Source organism: Abramis brama, assembly GCF_963993115.1.
Source record: "Abramis brama genome assembly, chromosome: 16".
Taxonomy (NCBI): Eukaryota; Metazoa; Chordata; class Actinopteri; order Cypriniformes; family Leuciscidae; genus Abramis; species Abramis brama.
The window spans coordinates 1802707-1822706 of record NC_139978.1 but is presented as its reverse complement, the minus strand read 5'-3'; the positions used below and the strand labels follow the sequence as shown (position 1 = coordinate 1822706).

Sequence of the window (20000 nt, the reverse complement as noted above, 5' to 3'; positions counted from 1 at the left end):
CTCTGACGAGTGTTGGAAACATCTCAGGTTTCAAAAGAATATGATTGTTAATCCTGCAAGAAAAATAAATGTTAATTATGATTAATTTAAAAAATCCATCACAGAATCGACTCCCATCGATACCAGAACCAGGAAATGAACAGCCCTAGATTCCACGCGTACCAGATGTGGGCCGGATCTGGGCCAACGCTGTTGCATTCTGGCAGTAATTAATTACAATTAATGCAATATGTCAAACATAATGCAATATGTCTTTAACCTGCGGGAAAGAATCAACAGTTTAAAGCGACCCAAATCTACGGGAAAACCACAGACTTGGCAACCCTGATTATGACAAACATTTATTTAAAGGGGAAATATCATGAAATCTGACTTTCTCCGTGTGTAAGTGCTATAATCGATTCTGGGATTCTGGATGAGGGAGATTGGCCTGTTTTGTTATTGCCGGAGTTTCTGAAGCTCGTGTAAAGACTCCGCCCTCTTCTGAACGGAGGCGGAGCTAAAGCTCATTTGCATTTAAAGGGACACACACACAAACGGTGCATTTTTCCTCACACCCAAAAAGGGGCAAATTTGACAAACTATAATAAATGATCTGGTATTTTGAGCTGAAATTTCACAGACACATTCTGGGGACACCAGAGATTTATAATACATCTTGTGAAAAGAGGCATAATATGTCACCTTTAAGATATTCATGTCGTCAGTGCAGAGCGAGAGGCAGTTTTGGTGTTTAAAGTTCATGGATTGTGTGTGTCTGTTGCGTGCAGAGCATCACACACACACACCGTGTCTTACCTTTGATCTCACACACACCTGAGACACAAGAGCCTCAGGCTTTCAGAGGTTTAGTCTGATTCTGTCTTAAGCCCGTGAGCGCTTCAGGCGGTGCCATATGGCGAGAGACGGCGTGTGAGAACGCACTCAGTGTCACTGCTCCATACTCCTGCTTTCAGGAGAAAATGAGAAGGGAAAAAACAGCCGAACCAGAGCAAGGATAGTGGACTCTGTTGATGGAATAGTTCCGGTTGAGGAGGAAGCGTTGATGGTTAAAGTATGGGAATAGGCAGTTCCTTTGCTCCCCGATCAGATCAGGTCTTCACTATAAGGTACGTGCGGTCAGTCGCTGTTATTACCGTGGTTTAACTTGTGTTCAGAGCATGTGTTTCCAATCGTCACAACTGAGAAACAATGAAGGACATCAGCTTGGTTAAACTATGTCTTGAGATGTGTTCAGTGCTAGGGTTTCCTCTAATTCTGTGTTTTACATCGATGCGTTTGGCAGATGATCTTATCTTACAGTGCACTGACTGATGTGTTCACTGTGCTCTACAAGAACTAGCGCTTCCATTCGTTCAGCCAAATGTCATTCTTTTGAATGTTACAATTGCTTTTTTATCTGCTTGTATCGTCGAAAGCACTGGAGGATACAAATAAATAAGATATTTGAATTAGGGGTGTGAATATATATATATATATATATATATATATATATATATATATATATATATATATATATATATATATATATATATATATATATATATATATATATATATATTAGGGCTGGGTATTGACACAAATTTCACAATTCGATTCGATTATGATTCAATTCAATATTGATTATTTTGGATATCAGGTTCAATACATGGCAAATCTTCTCAAGGAAAACAAATCTCTTAACTAATGCTGTAAACTATGGGAGTCAGTTGTGGCCTATGGGCTTCATTAACCTACTATAATATTGAAGGTAAAAATTTACTGATTTGTTTACAAACACTAAAATTACACTTTTATTTATTTTTAAAATAATAAAGTTATATGAAATATTAACATTTAAATGGTGGCTGTCATAAAAACCTGCCAGATTTATTCAAACATGCATTAAAAATTGAAGAACATTAAAAATTATATTGAATATGTAATATGGTGCATATATTTAGCAAAATGCTCCTCTCTAGAGTAAATTTCTCTCGCTGACTGACGAGTTTATGGTCACTGCATATGGTTTTTTCTGAGGTAAATGTGACGTTACATGACATTGTTTACTGACGTCTTTCCACGGTTGAAACACTGATTGAGTGATTTTATGTGACATGATATGGACTTCGATAAGTTGTACTCTATCTTTAACACACTTTCAGATGCTCATTCATGTTTATTTCGCGCTGTAACTGGTGTTATTAAGGCGGAAGAGAAGATCATGTGCTTCTCTCGAGCTGAGCCAGAGCGATCTCACGCCACAGCGACACAACGCTATTTATGTTTTTGAATTTCATAAGAAAATGGACGTAATTTGAAATCTGAGACTTTGTTTCATATCAATAATAACAAAGCACAAAGATTATTGCGATTTATTGGATGGGATGCGCTACAATGTTACATTCATTCATCAACTGAAAACAGGATGACTAATCGATTCTTGGGATTTAAGAATCGATATCGGTTCGTAAAAATGAGAATCGATTAAAATCGAGAAATCAATATTTTTTACCCAGCCCTAGTATGTATATATATATATATATATATATATATATATATATATATATATATATATATATATATTAGGGCTGGGAATCGATTAAAAAAAAAAAACTAATTAATTGCACAATTTGCTGTAATTAATTGCAATTAATTGCATTTCCCCCAAGCTTGTAATCATCAATATTTAAACTTAGAATCAACTTAAACTTAAACAACACAAAAGGAACAGAAAATAGCCCTATATTAAAATAATATTAAACATCAATATATCAATATATTATTCTTTTTCAATAGTCAATCAACATAATCATTTTAACAGATTTTTTTTTTTTTTTTTTACTAATTATCAAAATAAAATAGAGTCCTACAAAGCTATTATTACCAGAGCATGTGATCAGAGCAGGTAATTTTACCATTGTTGCCCAGCATGACTATACCAGCTCAGTAGTGCTATTGCAAACAGAAGTCTACTGCTGAGAAATTTCACGTTATTTGAGCGGACTTTGCTTTTCTAGTGCGTGATCGGTACATGATTGGAGCATTTGGGCCATTAACGACAGAGCAGAACATTGAGCAGAGAGCGCAGCGCGCCGACACACACACACACACACACACGGAGCGGAAAAGACCCGCTCATGAAAGCTGCGCGAGAATGAAACCTGATCGCGGAACACGGAGGGGCGGGACGGCATATTTTCGGCCTTTTCAATAGCAGCCGCAACAGGAAATCATTAAAACGAGGCAAAAAAAAAAGTGCTGCATTAATTGCGTTATTTTTTTTAACGCGTTAAACATCTCAAATTAATCGCAAAGATTAACGAGTTAATTCCCACAGCCCTAATATATATATATGTATACACTCACCTAAAGGATTATTAGGAACACCTGTTCAATTTCTCATTAATGCAATTATCTAATCAACCAATCTCAATCAACAATCTCCTGAACTCCAAACTGAATGTCAGAATGGGAAAGAAAGGCGATTTAAGCAATTTTGAGCGTGGCATGGTTGTTGGTGCCAGACGGGCCGGTCTGAGTATTTCACAATCTGCTCAGTTACTGGGATTTTCACGCACAACCATATCTAGGGTTTACAAAGAGTGGTGTGAAAAGGGAAAAACATCCAGTATGCGGCAGTCCTGTGGGCGAAAATGCCTTGTTGATGCTAGAGGTCAGAGGAGAATGGGCCGACTTATTCAAGCTGATAGAAGAGCAACTTTGACTGAAATAACCACTCGTTACAACCGAGGTATGCAGCAAAGCATTTGTGAAGCCACAACACGCACAACCTTGAGGCGGATGGGCTACAACAGCAGAAGACCCCACCGGGTACCACTCATCTCCACTACAAATAGGAAAAAGAGGCTACAATTTGCACGAGCTCACCAAAATTGGACAGTTGAAGACTGGAAAAATGTTGCCTGGTCTGATGAGTCTCGATTTCTGTTGAGACATTCAGATGGTAGAGTCAGAATTTGGCGTAAACAGAATGAGAACATGGATCCATCATGCCTTGTTACCACTGTGCAGGCTGGTGGTGGTGGTGTAATGGTGTGGGGGATGTTTTCTTGGCACACTTTAGGCCCCTTAGTGCCAATTGGGCATCGTTTAAATGCCACGGCCTACCTGAGCATTGTTTCTGACCATGTCCATCCCTTTATGACCACCATGTACCCATCCTCTGATGGCTACTTCCAGCAGGATAATGCACCATGTCACAAAGCTCGAATCATTTCAAATTGGTTTCTTGAACATGACAATGAGTTCACTGTACTAAAATGGCCCCCACAGTCACCAGATCTCAACCCAATAGAGCATCTTTGGGATGTGGTGGAACGGGAGCTTCGTGCCCTGGATGTGCATCCCACAAATCTCCATCAACTGCAAGATGCTATCCTATCAATATGGGCCAACATTTCTAAAGAATGCTTTCAGCACCTTGTTGAATCAATGCCACGTAGAATTAAGGCAGTTCTGAAGGCGAAAGGGGGTCAAACACAGTATTAGTATGGTGTTCCTAATAATCCTTTAGGTGAGTGTGTATATATATATACACTGCTCAAAAAAATAAAGGGAACACTTTTTAATCAGAGAATAGCATCAAGTCAGTTAAACTCCTGGGATATTGATCTGGTCAGTTAAGTAACAGAGGGGGTTGGTAATCAGTTTCAGCTGCTTTAGTGCTAATGAAATTAACAGCAGGTGCACTAGATGGGCAACAGTGAGACAACCCCCAAAACAGGAATGGTTTTACAGGTGGAGGCCACTGACATTTTTTCCCTACTCATCTTTTCAGACTGTTTTTCACCAGTTTTGCACTTGGCTAGGGTCAGTGTCACTACTGGTAGCATGAGGCCATACCTGGACCCTACAGAGGTTGCGCAGGCAGTCCAGCTCCTTCAGGATGGCTCATCAATACGTGCCATTGCCAGAAGGTTTGCTGTGTCTCCCAGCACAGTCTCAAGAGCATGGAGGAGATTCCAGGAAGACAGACAGCTACTCTAGGAGAGCTGGACAGGGCCGTAGAAGGTCCTTAACCCATCAGCAGGACCGGTATCTGCTCCTTTGTGCGAGGAGGAACATGATGAGCACTGCCAGAACCCTACAAAATGACCTCCAGCAGGCCACTGGTGTGAATGTCTCTGACCAAACAATCAGAAACAGACTTCATGAGGGTGGCCTGAGGCCCCGACGTCCTCTAGTGGGCCCTGTGCTCACTGCCCAGCACCAGGGAGCTCGATTGGCATTTCCCATTGAACACCAGAATTGGCAGGTCCGCCACTGGTGCCCTGTGGTTTTCACAAATGAGAGCAGGTTCACCCTGAGCACGTGACAGACAGGAAAGGGTCTGGAGAAGCCGTGGAGAATGTTATGCTGCCTGTAACATCGTTCAGCATGACCGGTTTGGTGGTGGGTCAGTGAGGGTCTGGGGAGGCATATCCATGGAGGGACGCACAGACCTCTGCAGGCTAGACAATGGCACCCTGACTGCCATTAGGTATCGGGATGAAATCCTTGGATCCATTGTCAGACCCTATGCTGGTGCAGTGGGTCCTGGGTTCCTCCTGGTGCACAACAATGCCCGGCCTCATGTGGCGAGAGCATGCAGGCAGTTCCTGGAGGATAAAGGAATGATACCATTGAAGGGCCACCACGCTCACCTGACCTACATCCAATAGAACACCTCTGGGACATTGTGTTTCGGTCCATCTGACATCACCTGGTTGCACCTCAGACTGTCCAGGAGCTCAGTGATGCGCTGGTCCAGATCTGGGAGGAAATACCCCAGGACACCATCCGTCGTCTCAGTAGGAGCATGTCCCGACGTTGTCAGGCATGCATACAAGCACGTGGGGGCCATACAAACTACTGAGAACCATTTTGAGTTGCTGCAATGAAATTTCAGCAAAATTGACAAGCCTGCTGCATCATTTTTTCACTTAGATTTCCGGGGTGTCTTTGAATTCAATCCTCTGTAGGTTGATTATTTTCATTTCCATCAAACGATGCGGCATCCTTTCGTTCATAACACATTACCCAGTCCATATTAGTATAGATATCCAGCATGATATTTTTCCCCATTGAGATCTGATGTGTTTTCAAAGTGTTCCTTTAATTTTTTTGAGCAGTGTGTGTATGTATATATATATATATATATATATATATATATATATGTATATGTATATGTATATGTATATGTATATATATATATGTATATGTATATTGACACCCCTAATTCAAATATCTTATTTATTTGTATCCTCCGTCTTTTTTAAAAGAAATTCCAGCAGTGTTTACCATTTTTAAATCAATAAATGTAATACTGCATTGACGAATTTCCAGCCTCAACCATTTAACACTCTATAACTACTATAATGGCCATTCTGACCGCTCATACATTATTTGCATAGAATTTCAATAAGCTATATCAAATCTAAGAAGAAATGGATCTGTAATGTTAGGATAGGTAATAATAAACATCAGAACACTACATTTTAATTCTAATGTATGTGAAAATGTATTAGTTAATCGACAACCACAGAACAGCTATTGTACAGATACAAAGTCGAAAGTGATACATTTTCTATTATTTTCTTTGTAAAATGAAAACAAATGTATTCATCCTTGGATATTAGAATACAATAACTTAAAAAAACATCATCAATATGCATTTCAATGCACAGGTAAAACCTTTATGGGCACATATGAAATGCATATGCCCCAAACTGGCCAAAACTGTCATTCTGACCGTCACGGGAAGAGAATATGAAAATATAATAAACTGCAAGAAAACAAACTGATTTAGTAACCAATATTTGTTTTAGTGAGTAAATGAAAAATGTTATGCATTCTGTCAGTGTGACTGTTAATACTCAAAACTCTTCTGTGTCTTGTACTTTTAATAAAATAACAATGATAGAATAAAATATAGACACATTTAGGAAAAGTCAGGGTCCTGTAGTTACATGGGTTTTATTTCAACAAACTTATTACATTGCAAAATTTAAAATTTGGTAGTTCTAATATTAAATACATATTTCTAAAAAATAAAAGTAGTGGTGTTATTTTCCTCTAAGTAATTTTCCAGTCCATTGAATTTGAATGGATTTACTATTTCATTGTTTAAATATGATGTTCGTTATTTAAAAAATAAATAAATAAATAAAAAACATTTTGTATTAGCATCAGTCTTGATACAAAACTCTGCGAAGCACGGATGAAACAAATGGAGAGTTCTGCTGGGTTGACAAAAGGAACATCTGCTGTGTTTCCATCCAAAGCTGTGAATTTGACTTGGGTGTAAAATTGGAATATCACATAAAACATTTGTGAATAAAGCAGCGTTTCCCTCCCATGTGTTCAAGAGAACAAAACTGCCACTTCCTGGGAAATTGGTAATAAAGAGTTTAATGGCATTGACTCCACTCTGATCAAAGTGTGCATGTGACGAACACGGATGACGTGCAGATTCATAAACAGCGCTACAGAATGCAGCGTGTTTTTGGGATGCTGAAGAAACTACGTTCATGATGACAACATTGCGCAACATGAAAATAATGCAACAAAAATAATGCAATAATGCAACATGAAAATAATGCAACAAAAATAATGCAAATAATGCAACATGAAAATAATGCAACAATGAAAATAATGCAACAAAAATAATGCAAATAATGCAACAAAAATAATGCAAATAATGCAACATGAAAATAATGCAACAATGAAAATAATGCAACAATGAAAATAATGCAATAATGAAAATAATGCAACAATGAAAATAATGCAATTATGAAAATGTCATGTAAGAGGCAGGGAAGAGGTTTGTCATGTAAACATATTACTGAAAAAAAAAAAAAAAAAACCTGTCATCATTTACTCATGTTGTTCCAAACCTGTATAAGTTTCTTCTGCTAAACACAAAAGGATATATTTTGAAGAATGTGGGTAACCAGACAGTTGATGCTCCCCTAGTATAAAACAAAACATGGAAGTCAATGTGGAGCATCAGCTGTTGGCTTACACACATTCTTCAGAACACCTATAGTCATTGTGGAAGGTCCCGATGTTCCTCTGGATGGTAACCTTCTCTTCTTCTGGATGGTAACCTTCTCTTCTCTGCTCCTCAGAGTGAGCTTGACGCCGAGGCAGAACCTGTCCAGGATCATCCTGAAGGGAATCTTCCAGGGCGTGAAGGTGGTCCGGGGACCCGACTGGGACTGGGGGAACCAAGATGGTGAGACTCCTCTGATCATTCATTTACACATCGGCCCAGAGGCTGAGAGGAATGTTCTGGGTTTAACAAGGTTCTGGCAGCTTATTGAAACGCATAACCAAGATTTCATATGAAGGAAGCCCTTTGACTGTCTTTATGAACTTTATAACTTTAAAGTTTTGGCAAAATACGTTTTAAAGGTGCAGTGTGTAATATTTAGGAGGATCTGTTGACAGAAATACAATATCATAAACATAACTGTGTTTTCAGTGGTGTATAAAGACCTTACATAATGAAGCGTTGTGTGTTTATTAGCTTAGAATGAGGCGTTTCTCTCTACACACACCGCGGGTCCGCTTACATCGACATGTTTCTACGGTGGCCCTGAACGGACAAACGCGTTTCGTCACTATGCTGTTCTTTGGGTAAAGAAGCGAGCTAAAGTTAGCGAATAAAACACTGACACAATGATGAACAAGTCACAATAATATTTGCAATAATTAAACATAATTTCTTAATTTATCTTTGTAAAGAAACCTCTGCTTAAAGGGACACCAGGCAAGTCTGAGTGTTTTTTCTCTACGAAGCTCCCCCTAGTGTCTGGTAGTAAATGCTTTCAAACACTAAAAACGAGCTGTTGTCCCTCCCCCCTCGCCACGAGCAACCCAGCTGAGCAGAGGAACCGGCTATTTCAAAACCAGTTATGTCTACTGAGGCAAGTAAAGCAATATTTTCTTTCCAACTGATGGCGATTTTTTATTGTGTTGTCATGCATACTAGTATTTTTACCGGGAACGAACGATATGAACGAGGCGAACTACTGCTTTCGTGTTTGTTTGTTTTTGGGAGAATGGACATGAGCATAAAAAAGTAGTACCGTTTACCTTTGCTTGTCTAAGAAAACATCAGAACGTTTTTTCTAGCTCGATCATGATATGTGCAACATGTTTATTGCCTATTATCAGACTTAGTGACAAAATAAAAGTGTAAGTTACACAAATAAAACCGACAGAGGAACAGCCAAACAAGTACAGAAATCAAACGTGTTTGCTAATGACAATGCTAACATCAAAGTTATAGTATCTAGCGTACTAGTAAGCCTGTAACAGACAGCGATCATAATAAAAACCTTTATAGACAATAGATAACATCCTGAGGTCACAATTACTTGAAATTTAAATATTAAACACAGTTTATTCCAAAGATACTTACAAGTGCAACAGCAGCCAGGTCAGCATCCGTTTTGCAGGCTTCTGTTTCTCTCAGTTCTCGCCATACTGAAAAAGCCGGTCCGATATTTACTCGAGTCTGACTTGCTCGGTCAGTCTCCCGTTTCCTCTTTCGTTGGTCCTCCGAAAAAGATTTCCTAGCTTTCTTTTTTACAGGCTCAGCCATAACTCAGTCTATCGTTGCCCTTTGCTTATAGTAGACATCCTCTGCTTATAGCTAGCCGGTGCTTGAATGGGGGCGTGTACGTGTGCAGTGCCGTCAAGCAATTCGTTACATCGCGAGACCTGATATCACGCGATACTTCCTGACGGCGAGGCCGCCGGCTCAAAGTTGCAAGTGAGTTTTTTCCGCTCTCGGGCACCAGGGGGGTGCGAAACCACCACCATTCAACCCGAAATAAGTAATATAACCATTCCACTGACTCCGAAGCTGTTCAGTTAAGGTTAAAAAGTTACCTGGTGTCCCTTTAACTGGCCACTCTCTGCTGTCTCAGACGACATCACTTCCTGTCGACCACCGTAACTTCTGTTGGGTGCAGTTCACAACCTCACCACTAGATGCTGCTAAAACTTACACACTGCACCTTTAAATAATTAAGATTCGATCGAATAACCGTGATTGGTGAATAACTGCGACAGGCAGATCACTGAATAAACGAATGAAGGTCTGGGATTCAGAAAGGAAGTCCTTCTCTTTCTCCACTGGTTCCACATGAGCTGTGAAAGGTAAAGAGTTTACAGCTGATGAAATGAGCTCATGTTGTGTTCTCATCATTGTGTGTGTGAAGATCTGTGATCTGTGTTTTCACTGCACTGATGAATGAGTCAAAATGTCTGAGTGCCGTTGATGGACACTAGAAGTGATCGTTATCGTTATCCTGTGTTTCGCGTGTCATGGCTGTGTTTGTGTTGGTTAGTTAGTGATGTTATGATTAGACGAAGCTCCAGCTCATATTCAACCCCAAAATCAACAGAGAAAGAAAAAAGAAATCGTTTTCCATGTAGAAAATAAAGCCTGTTCTTGGCATGAAGAAAACGAGGCCTACTTTTAGGACCATGAAGATTCTTTTTTTTTTTATTTACAAACAAGTGAATAAAAAAATGTGATTGTAGTATTTATAGAGCATTTTTAAATGAGGGGGAAACAAATGAAAATACCAAAATACACCATTTTCTCTGTGCAAAATATGATTTATTATTTCCTCTTGTGATTTTGGGGTAAATCTGGAGAGGTTTGTGAGATTGACATGTATTTGGCATAGATTTTCACGTAGGCTATGTTTTATGGTATCCTTGTTGTTTAAGGATCCTTTCATTGTGAAAAGTCAAATATTGGCTTTGCTCAGGTTAAGTATTGATATGAATTCTCATAACTCTTAATTAACTCCAGTTACACAAGAAAAATGTATTCTGTTTGCGGAAACAAGCTTCCATATAAATACATAACTACTGTAGATCGGCCCAAAACATATGACTAGATATTGCATATAAAAGCACAGGAATCCTGCATATTGTGAAATATCTGAGTTATTTTCAGGTGTATTTTCTGACTTTACTGTGACATTTCTCCGACATTTCTCACTTCATTCAGACACGACACACACACATGTTGATTTTTAAATGTGTTGTTCTTACTTCTCCCGATCCTGGTCTGAGACTCCTGCCCTGTCCCGCTTGTGTGTGTGTGTGTGTGCGTGTGCGCGCTTGTGCATGTGCGTTTCCGTGTGTGTGTATGTGTGTGTGTGTGTGCTTGTGCGTGTGCGTGTGTGTGTGTGTGTGCAGGAGGCGAGGGGAAGGTTGGGAAGGTTGTGGATATTCGTGGTTGGGATCAGGAATCAGGTCGCAGTGTGGCGAGTGTCACATGGTCTAACGGGACCACGAACGTCTACCGAATGGGTCACAAGGGGAAGGTGGATCTGAAGTACGTGTCGGATGTTCAGGGAGGATTCTACTACAAGGAACACCTGCCCAAATTAGGTAACGTTCATTTACGTATTTATTTACACTTATTTACATCTAAATTACAGTGTCAGACACTCCGATGAATCCATGAACCATCCAGAACCGATGAGTCTTCTTACGTTCCATATGTGTGAGAGAGGGACATTTAGGATTCGATATTACAGAAAATAGTGTTTTATCACATTATATTGTAGCCTACGGTGTCTGCACATGACATGCGGACTATAATATAGCCTATATCATGGCCACATATTAATAATTTGTTCCCATGATTTATTAATTCGTTCCCTCGTTTCAGTGAGTCGTGGCCACGTTGAACTGATTACTGTGGGAAATGTGTGTGTGTGTGTGTGTGTGCAGGCGAGCACGCGGAGCTGCAGAGACAGGACAGCGCGGACACACACTCGTTCCAGCAGGGTGATAAGGTCAAGTGTCTCCTCGAGGTGGATATCCTGCGTCAGATGCAGGAGGGACACGGAGGCTGGAACCCCAAGATGGGAGAGGTGAAAACCACACGTTTAATACTTATAAGTGCACTTTATTTCAAAGAATTATTTGTTTTTGTTGTAACTGAAGTTATAAATTATGAATAACTTTTTTTTAAATTAACTTTAACTTTTGTCAAATTTGAAATTACTTTCTTTTCTGTTGATGTCACCAAGACCATGCAAGTAAGTGGGGAACAATAACAGTGACCAGTGATGATATAGCAGACGTTTCACAGTTCAGTTCAGCCTTGATGGGCAAAACCAAGCCCTGCTTTATTCCATTCAATATCATGTCAGAAATACCTCAAATTATGAACGTTAAACATGTTGAGTGTAAATGGCCTGAATGTTTTAGTGCTGGGTAATAACATGCATCTCTTCTGGTAATTCAGTTCAAGTCTATGCCTTTACTTGTAGCTGGACTTTAAATTGGACACAAACATCTCAGTAGTTGTGATGTACTGTAGTGTCTCAGTCTACATCATTCACACTGGTGTTTTTGGACAAAAATGTGAATATAAAAATAATAATAATAGATTTATATTATTATTATTATCCCCAAGACAGTGATTTATTACTACTGTAATACTATGGAATATTAGTTAGCAATTTATTTTACGGTGTCAGTTGAACATCTTACATGTACTTACTACAGTAATAACAGTAAATTATGCATAATTACACAAGCAACAACACTAAAACAAACCCATACATTTAGTAGGTACATGTTGTGAATTGATATTACGCAGTACTTTTCTTTAATTTACACTGTAACAATGTCACCTTAATATAAAGTGTAACCGAATATTTCATTGTAAATCTATTATTTTTTGTAGTAAAACCGGTAGCACTTTATTTTACAGTATCTTTGTTACACGTTACATGTAGTTATTATAGTAATTACTATAAATTGTGCAAAGTTACATGCAATTAACCCTAAACCAAACCCTATAGGGAGAACATGTAGTTAATTATTATTTGCTTTAATTATATAATTATACTGTACTTTTTGGATATTTCTAAATGTAAAATGTAGTTAAAGGGGTCATGACATCGTTTTTTTTTATTTGAATATGTTCCTTGATGTTCACTTATAATGGTAATAAAGTTTTTTTGCACAAAAAACAAACAAACAAATATAAATGCGGAAAAACAATTATTTTCGACCTACATTGTAAGCGTCTGTCTGAAATGATGTGTTTTTAAGGCGTGGCTCCTTTAAGGCTGTTATGATTGGCTAACGTCACTACACAGGAAACAGTATCAACGCCCACTCGCTATTGAAGACATCATCCATATAAAACCATCATTTATAGATCAAGCATAATGAAATCCTTTACTGACGGTGTGTGCTGCGGCTGCTGTCAGATCAATAAAGGTTTACACCGTCCGTCGGTCAAATGCTCCGAACAAACACATAATCCTTTAAAATAAACCATCCACTTGTTTCTAGGGATGCACCGATACCACTTCCCAGGACTAGGCCGATACCGATACTTACAGTTTTGAATAATAAGAACAAATAATCCAGTTACAAATAGCACAGACAAATTCAATTTAAGATAATAATGAAATAAACAGTGATTTCATGTTTTTCAGGTAGTTCTAATATTTTTAAGGTTCAGAATTTGAATAAACCAATCAAATGTAAAAAATTACACTGCATATAATCTTCACTGTATAAAACATATATAATGACTTGTACAACGGCGTTGAGTAATATGGGTCAGAGATGTGTGTTCGGTTGCTCAAACGCTCGAGTTTTATTCCGCTCTCCAACTGTTCTGTTGGTTAAGAATGAGTTTATTCACCTCTACTATTGAATCCAACGTTTCATCAGTGCTCGGACTCGCTTCCATGGTGCTGTCAGTCTGTGAGGCAAACTCACCAAGACCGGCGTTTTTACTTAATTTTGTGTGATTTTGTCAATACAAACGTGAAAGAGATTTCAATGCAGTATTCAAGCCATAGACTCGGTTTTCTGGGAGCGCGCTTCGGATGTTTGTGCACAGTAAACCGCTTGTCTTGTAATAATGTAGGTTACCACTCTTTACCACATAAATCAAGTAACGGTTCAAGTTTTTACTCGTGTATAGGATTAAGTTTTAATCCAAATAATGCATGTGTGCTGAGTGAGCGATCAGCAATCAAGAGCATGCAACAGAAGTGATACTGGTATCGGTGCATCCCTACTTGTTTCCAACGCTGGGATCCTTCAGTACAGAGACTCAAACCAGCTGTTTAAACGGGATGACACAGCAAAGGTTCTTTCACTCTTTCATTTGTCCTGTTTCCTTCAAAAACTGAATGGGCATCTGTATACTGTATCAGTGTAGACAGCGTCACTAATTATAATGGCTTTTATTTGCTTTTGACGCGATGCTCACATCTAGTGTAGGCAAATGTCTACCATTAAGCAACTGAACACCAGTGGGTGGGGCCTATGGTGTGATGATGTATAACTATTGGTCAATGTCTTGCTCTGGAGGCGGGCGTATGCAAATTTATTTGCCTGTGTGACGTCACAGGTCACCCAATATCTAGTCTCAGCCTCAGACGTCACTCTCACGGACCTCTAGCTGAACGTCTGATGCATGTGGCACACTTTTCTAGAAACACTTCAGGAGTTTCGAAGTGGTGATCTGATTGGTTGAATTCTACTGGATGTCCGGGAGACGCGTGCGTCACATTCTTTAACAGTCCGCCTGGAAATAAATTTTGGAAACAAAAAACCCCTCGTGAAAGAAGAACCGTCGTGTTTACAACTGTGTGACAATGAGCGCTTACCAGGATCAACTAAACACTGGATTCTCAAAAGCATGTGAAGTTCGTTGCAGTACGTTGCAGGCTCCGTTGTTGCAGTAAACGTTCTTGTATTAATTATTTATCAGATGCATGGATGGTCTGTTATTGTAGGGACCTAAACGTTACATTTTCACGCCCCTAAACGTGATGCGGAACAAAACGAAATGTGATTGGTTGCGTTTCATGTCAGTCAAATGTCCTCTTGGGTGGTCCTTGGCCAAGAAATGCTGCGATCGAGTCCAGACCTTCTGCGGTCAATCTGAAGCTCTGGCTATGCGAGACTACCCAATATCCAGTCGTTTTTGGAGCTTGATTAAATAAATGCTTTGTTTATAATTATGTCATAAGCTCTGAAACTTGCAGGATGTTTTAATGGTACAAAGTAGGGATGTCCCGATCAGGTTTTTTTGCCCTCGAGTCCGAGTCCGAGTCATTTGATTTTGAGTATCTACCGATACCGAGTCCCGATCCGATACTTCTATAATACATAAAAAAAGAATAAAGAAGAGCAAAAAACAGATCCAGGATGTTCCTTATTTTTTATTTAATTCACCTTATTTTAACATTCAACAACTCTGTTAACAAACAGAGCACTTCTGTGAGGTAGCTTGAACAATCAAGTAATAAATAACATAAATTCTTCACTTTTGGACTTATAATAGTAAATATAAAAAAAGTCTAATATATAAACAAATAGCACCTCAACTTAAAACACCCAGCAGGCATGTAAACAAATAAAAAAATAAAAGTGCCACAGTGTTTGCAAAGCCAGTAATGTGCTTTTAGGAACTGCACTCGTCGGTTTCACACTGCACGCGTTAGCAGAGCGTGCAGCGCGTATTTTTTTCGGCGCCCATGTTAACAGATTAGAGCATTCACACCGCACGCAGAGGCGGCGCGGCAGCGCGTAGAGCAGAGCAGGAGTGCCGCGATCGTTTCGGCGCAGAGTCTATTTTTGCTGCGCCGCTTACGCTGAATTAAAGTGATATGCATTGATCATGGCCAAAATACACCGCAGTTTTATCCAAAAAGTGCATTGATGATATCTATTGTGTTTTAAACAGTCGATCAAATGACCAACATCAATTTAAAAAGAAAACAAATGTCCAAAAACAAACTTGTTGCCAGAACAATAAAAACAAAGATGAACCAAAAGTTATATTTATGAAATTATTAATAAAATAAGCTTCTTGACAAGTATTTTCTCTTAAATGTATTTGAAAATGAAATAAAGCAATGCCAACTTATCCATTATAGAGTACTCTGTCTGTACACAACCCGCGGTTCAGCCGCGCGTGACAAACGCTGCCAGTGTGAAAGCAAAACGCGCGTGTCCTGCTCCTGCTCACCATACGCACTGCTCCTGCGCTGCTTACCCTCTGCTAACGCGTGCAGTGTGAAACCGGCGTAACTCTGTGCCACCGCATAACTATAGATGTGTTAAATAATAATGAGAATATATATACATATATATCCGAGTCCTGATCGGGAGGTAACGTCCGATTCCGATCAAGTCTGAAACCAGGTGATCGGGCCCGATTTCCGATCACGTGATCGGATCGGGACATCCCTAGTACAAAGACCTCTTAGGGCCTGTTTACACCTGGTCACTTCATGCATTCTTACTGATCAGATAGCTATCTGATTTATCAAAATGATTCCATTTACACCTGCTCACATAAATGTGTTTTCGCAAAATCAATCTTCAATTCCTGCGCTATATGCAGATTTAATGGAGTTCACGTCACCGAAAGCAACCGAAAGCTGCATTTTATTGATCATCAGCTAATTTCAAAATCATGACCACAATAGGAGACAGCGGCAACATCACTGCTAAGATCATTTCGTTTCGTTTCTTTACTTTTAATGAAGATGATTGTGTGTTGAGCATCTGCAACATATTTTCACTTTTATTTGCGATCGTTTGCGCGTTGGCTTGATGAATAGATCGCTCAGCTGGGGTGATGCAGAAGCGCCATCATATCTGGCTATAACAGGACAAATAGCCTATAACACGCTCTCACACGTTTATTTTTAAGCATTGTTGGGAGGAGTCAAATTTAAATGGTTACTTGGTTTCAACCACCAGATGCATTTACACTTGTCCAGTTTCGTCTGGAATGCGGCCCAGACCACCTCCTGATTAAATCCGTCTCGAATGCATTTCGGAGGGCATTTACACCTGGTCTTTTCACCATTGGATAGCCATCCAATCACAGAACAAGCAGATGTTTAAGCAGTAAACAGCCACTTATATGTCAAAAGATCAAGGCAAATTTGATTTCTCATGTCATGACCCCTTTAAGACCATACATGTTGTACTTAAAATTGTTGTATTGGATATCTGTTGTGTTTGTGTTGGCAGTACATCTCCAGAATTGGGTCTGTGCACAGAATAACGGACAGAGGAGACGTGCGAGTCCAGTATAGTAACAACATCCGCTGGACGTTCCACCCGGGAGCTCTGACCAAGGCAAGAAGATCCCACAAATAGCCAGACGTACTCAGAGGAAAAGCCATGTCTGTTGTCCTCACCTGTGAAGTGTTTGTTCCAGGCAGACTGCTGTGTATATTTAGCTACGCTCAAGCTCATACGGTGACTGTCTGTTTCACAAAGCCTGCTTATTCCAAGAAGCAAGCCATAAATAGACAGCTGTGCCTATTTCTCTCTGCTAATGGCAGATGAATGATGCCAGATTGTGGCGATTAGCTAAAGCCTCAGACGACTTTGACTAATTGGTATTTCAGGAAGTGTGTGTTGCTATAACAGAGTCTCTGTGTCTCTGTGCAGGTCAATACGTTTGCCGTGGGCGAGCTGGTGAAGGTTCTGGATGACATTGACAGTGTGAAGAGACTTCAGGTTGGCCATGGCGAGTGGACAGACAGCATGGCTCCTGTAGGTTCCTCATCAACAGACACGTTTTGGGAGTGAAATCACATTTATTTGAGGGAACGAATCCGCTAACCTTTAAAGTAAAGCAGCACAATACATGTAGCACGTTTCACATGCACAGTACATGTATCAATATAATAATAAAACAATAGATATACAGAATAGAATAGTTAGTGTTAGTATTAATGGGCCTAGTGTTGATGGAAAATATGCATCTTCAGCAGTTTCTTGAAGATGACTAAAGACTCAGGTTGAGTTCGGCATTCGTCATTCCTCTAGTCCAGGTGAAGGTCTGTGAAAGTGATTTTGTGCCTCTTTAGGCCACAAGACGCCGTTCACTTGCAGAACACAAGCTTCTGGAGACACATGGATCTGGAGTAATGAGTTTAGGTATGGGGAGTAGTGCCAATGGTTGTTCTGTAGGCAAACATCAGTGCCTTGAATTTGATTCAAGCTGTGATAGGCAACCAGTGCAATTTTGTGAGGAGAGATGTGAAGCTCTCTTCGGCTCAATAAACTCTCTTGCTGCAGCATCTGGATCAGTTGCAGAGGTTTGACTGATGCTGGAAGAAGAGAGCATTACAATAGTCCAGTCTCGATAGAACAAAAGTTTGGACAAGGAGTTGAGTAGCTCTGATGGGAAATGACCTGATCCTCATGATGTTATATAAGGCAAATCTGCAGGACCGGGCAGTTCTAGCAATGTGGTCTGTGAAGTTCAACTGATCATCAATCACAACTGAAAGGTTCCTGGCTGATCTTGATGGAGTTATGGATGATAAACCCAGCTGAATGGAGAAATTGTGATGAAGTGTTGGGCTGGCTGAGACCATGAGCAGTTCTGACTTTGCAAGGTTGGGTTGAAGGTGATGGTCCTTCATTCAGCAAGAAATGTCCATCAGGCTGAGATGCAAGCAGCTCCCGTCGGATCTTCCGGCTGAAATGAGAGGTAGAGTTGTGTATCATCAGCACAGCAGTAGGAAAAAACATGTTTCTGAATGACAGATCCCAGTGATGACATGTAGATGAAGAGAAGCAGTCCCAGCACTGAGCCCTGAGGTACTCCAGTAGCTAGATGATAACAGTGATAGGAAAAAACATGTTTTTGAATGACGGACACTAGTGATGACATGTAGATGGAGAAGAGAAGCGGTCCCAGCACTGAGCCCTGAGGCACTCCAGTAGCTAGATGATAACAGTGATAGGATAAACCATGTTTCTGAATGACAGATCCCAGTGATGACATGTAGATGGAGAAGAGAAGCGGTCCCAGCACTGAGCCCTGAGGCACTCCAGTAGCTAGATGATAACAGTGATAGGATAAACCATGTTTCTGAATGACAGATCCCAGTGATGACATGTAGATGGAGAAGAGAAGCGGTCCCAGCACTGAGCCCTGAGGTACTCCAGTAGCTAGATGATAACAGTGATAGGATAAACCATGTTTCTGAATGACAGATCCCAGTGATGACATGTAGATGGAGAAGAGAAGCGGTCCCAGCACTGAGCCCTGAGGCACTCCAGTAGCTAGATGATAACAGTGATAGGATAAACCATGTTTCTGAATGACAGATCCCAGTGATGACATGTAGATGGAGAGAAGCAGTCCCAGCACTGAGCCCTGAGGCACTCCAGTAGCTAGATGATAACAGTGATGGGATAAACCATGTTTCTGAATGACAGATCCTAGTGATGACATGTAGATGAAGAGAAGCAGTCCCAGCACTGAGCCCTGAGGCACTCCAGTAGCTAGATGATAACAGTGATGGGATAAACCATGTTTCTGAATGACAGATCCCAGTGATGACATGTAGATGGAGAAGAGAAGCGGTCCCAGCACTGAGCCCTGAGGCACTCCAGTAGCTAGATGATAACAGTGATAGGATAAACCATGTTTCTGAATGACAGATCCCAGTGATGACATGTAGATGGAGAAGAGAAGCAGTCCCAGCACTGAGCCCTGAGGCACTCCAGTAGCTAGATGATAACAGTGATAGGATAAACCATGTTTCTGAATGACAGATCCCAGTGATGACATGTAGATGGAGAAGAGAAGCGGTCCCAGCACTGAGCCCTGAGGCACTCCAGTAGCTAGATGATAACAGTGATAGGATAAACCATGTTTCTGAATGACAGATCCCAGTGATGACATGTAGATGGAGAGAAGCAGTCCCAGCACTGAGCCCTGAGGCACTCCAGTAGCTAGATGATAACAGTGATGGGAGAAACCATGTTTCTGAATGACAGATCCTAGTGATGACATGTAGATGAAGAGAAGCGGTCCCATCACTGAGCCCTGAGGCACTCCAGTAGCTAGATGATAACAGTGATGGGATAAACCATGTTTCTGAATGACAGATCCTAGTGATGACATGTAGATGAAGAGAAGCGGTCCCATCACTGAGCCCTGAGGCACTCCAGTACAC

General features: G+C 40.3%; 1 protein-coding gene across 1 annotated transcript in view; it reads left to right on the top strand.

The window, feature by feature from the left end:
* Positions 1 to 20000, top strand: part of mib2 (MIB E3 ubiquitin protein ligase 2) — an 88219-nt gene that overhangs the window by 38774 nt on the left and 29445 nt on the right. The window contains exons 4-8 of the mRNA XM_084087603.1: positions 8112 to 8218; positions 11209 to 11403; positions 11749 to 11891; positions 17047 to 17154; positions 17473 to 17577. Coding sequence (XP_083943729.1) covers positions 8112 to 8218; positions 11209 to 11403; positions 11749 to 11891; positions 17047 to 17154; positions 17473 to 17577 — 658 coding nt within the window. The remainder of the gene's footprint in view (positions 1 to 8111; positions 8219 to 11208; positions 11404 to 11748; positions 11892 to 17046; positions 17155 to 17472; positions 17578 to 20000) is intronic.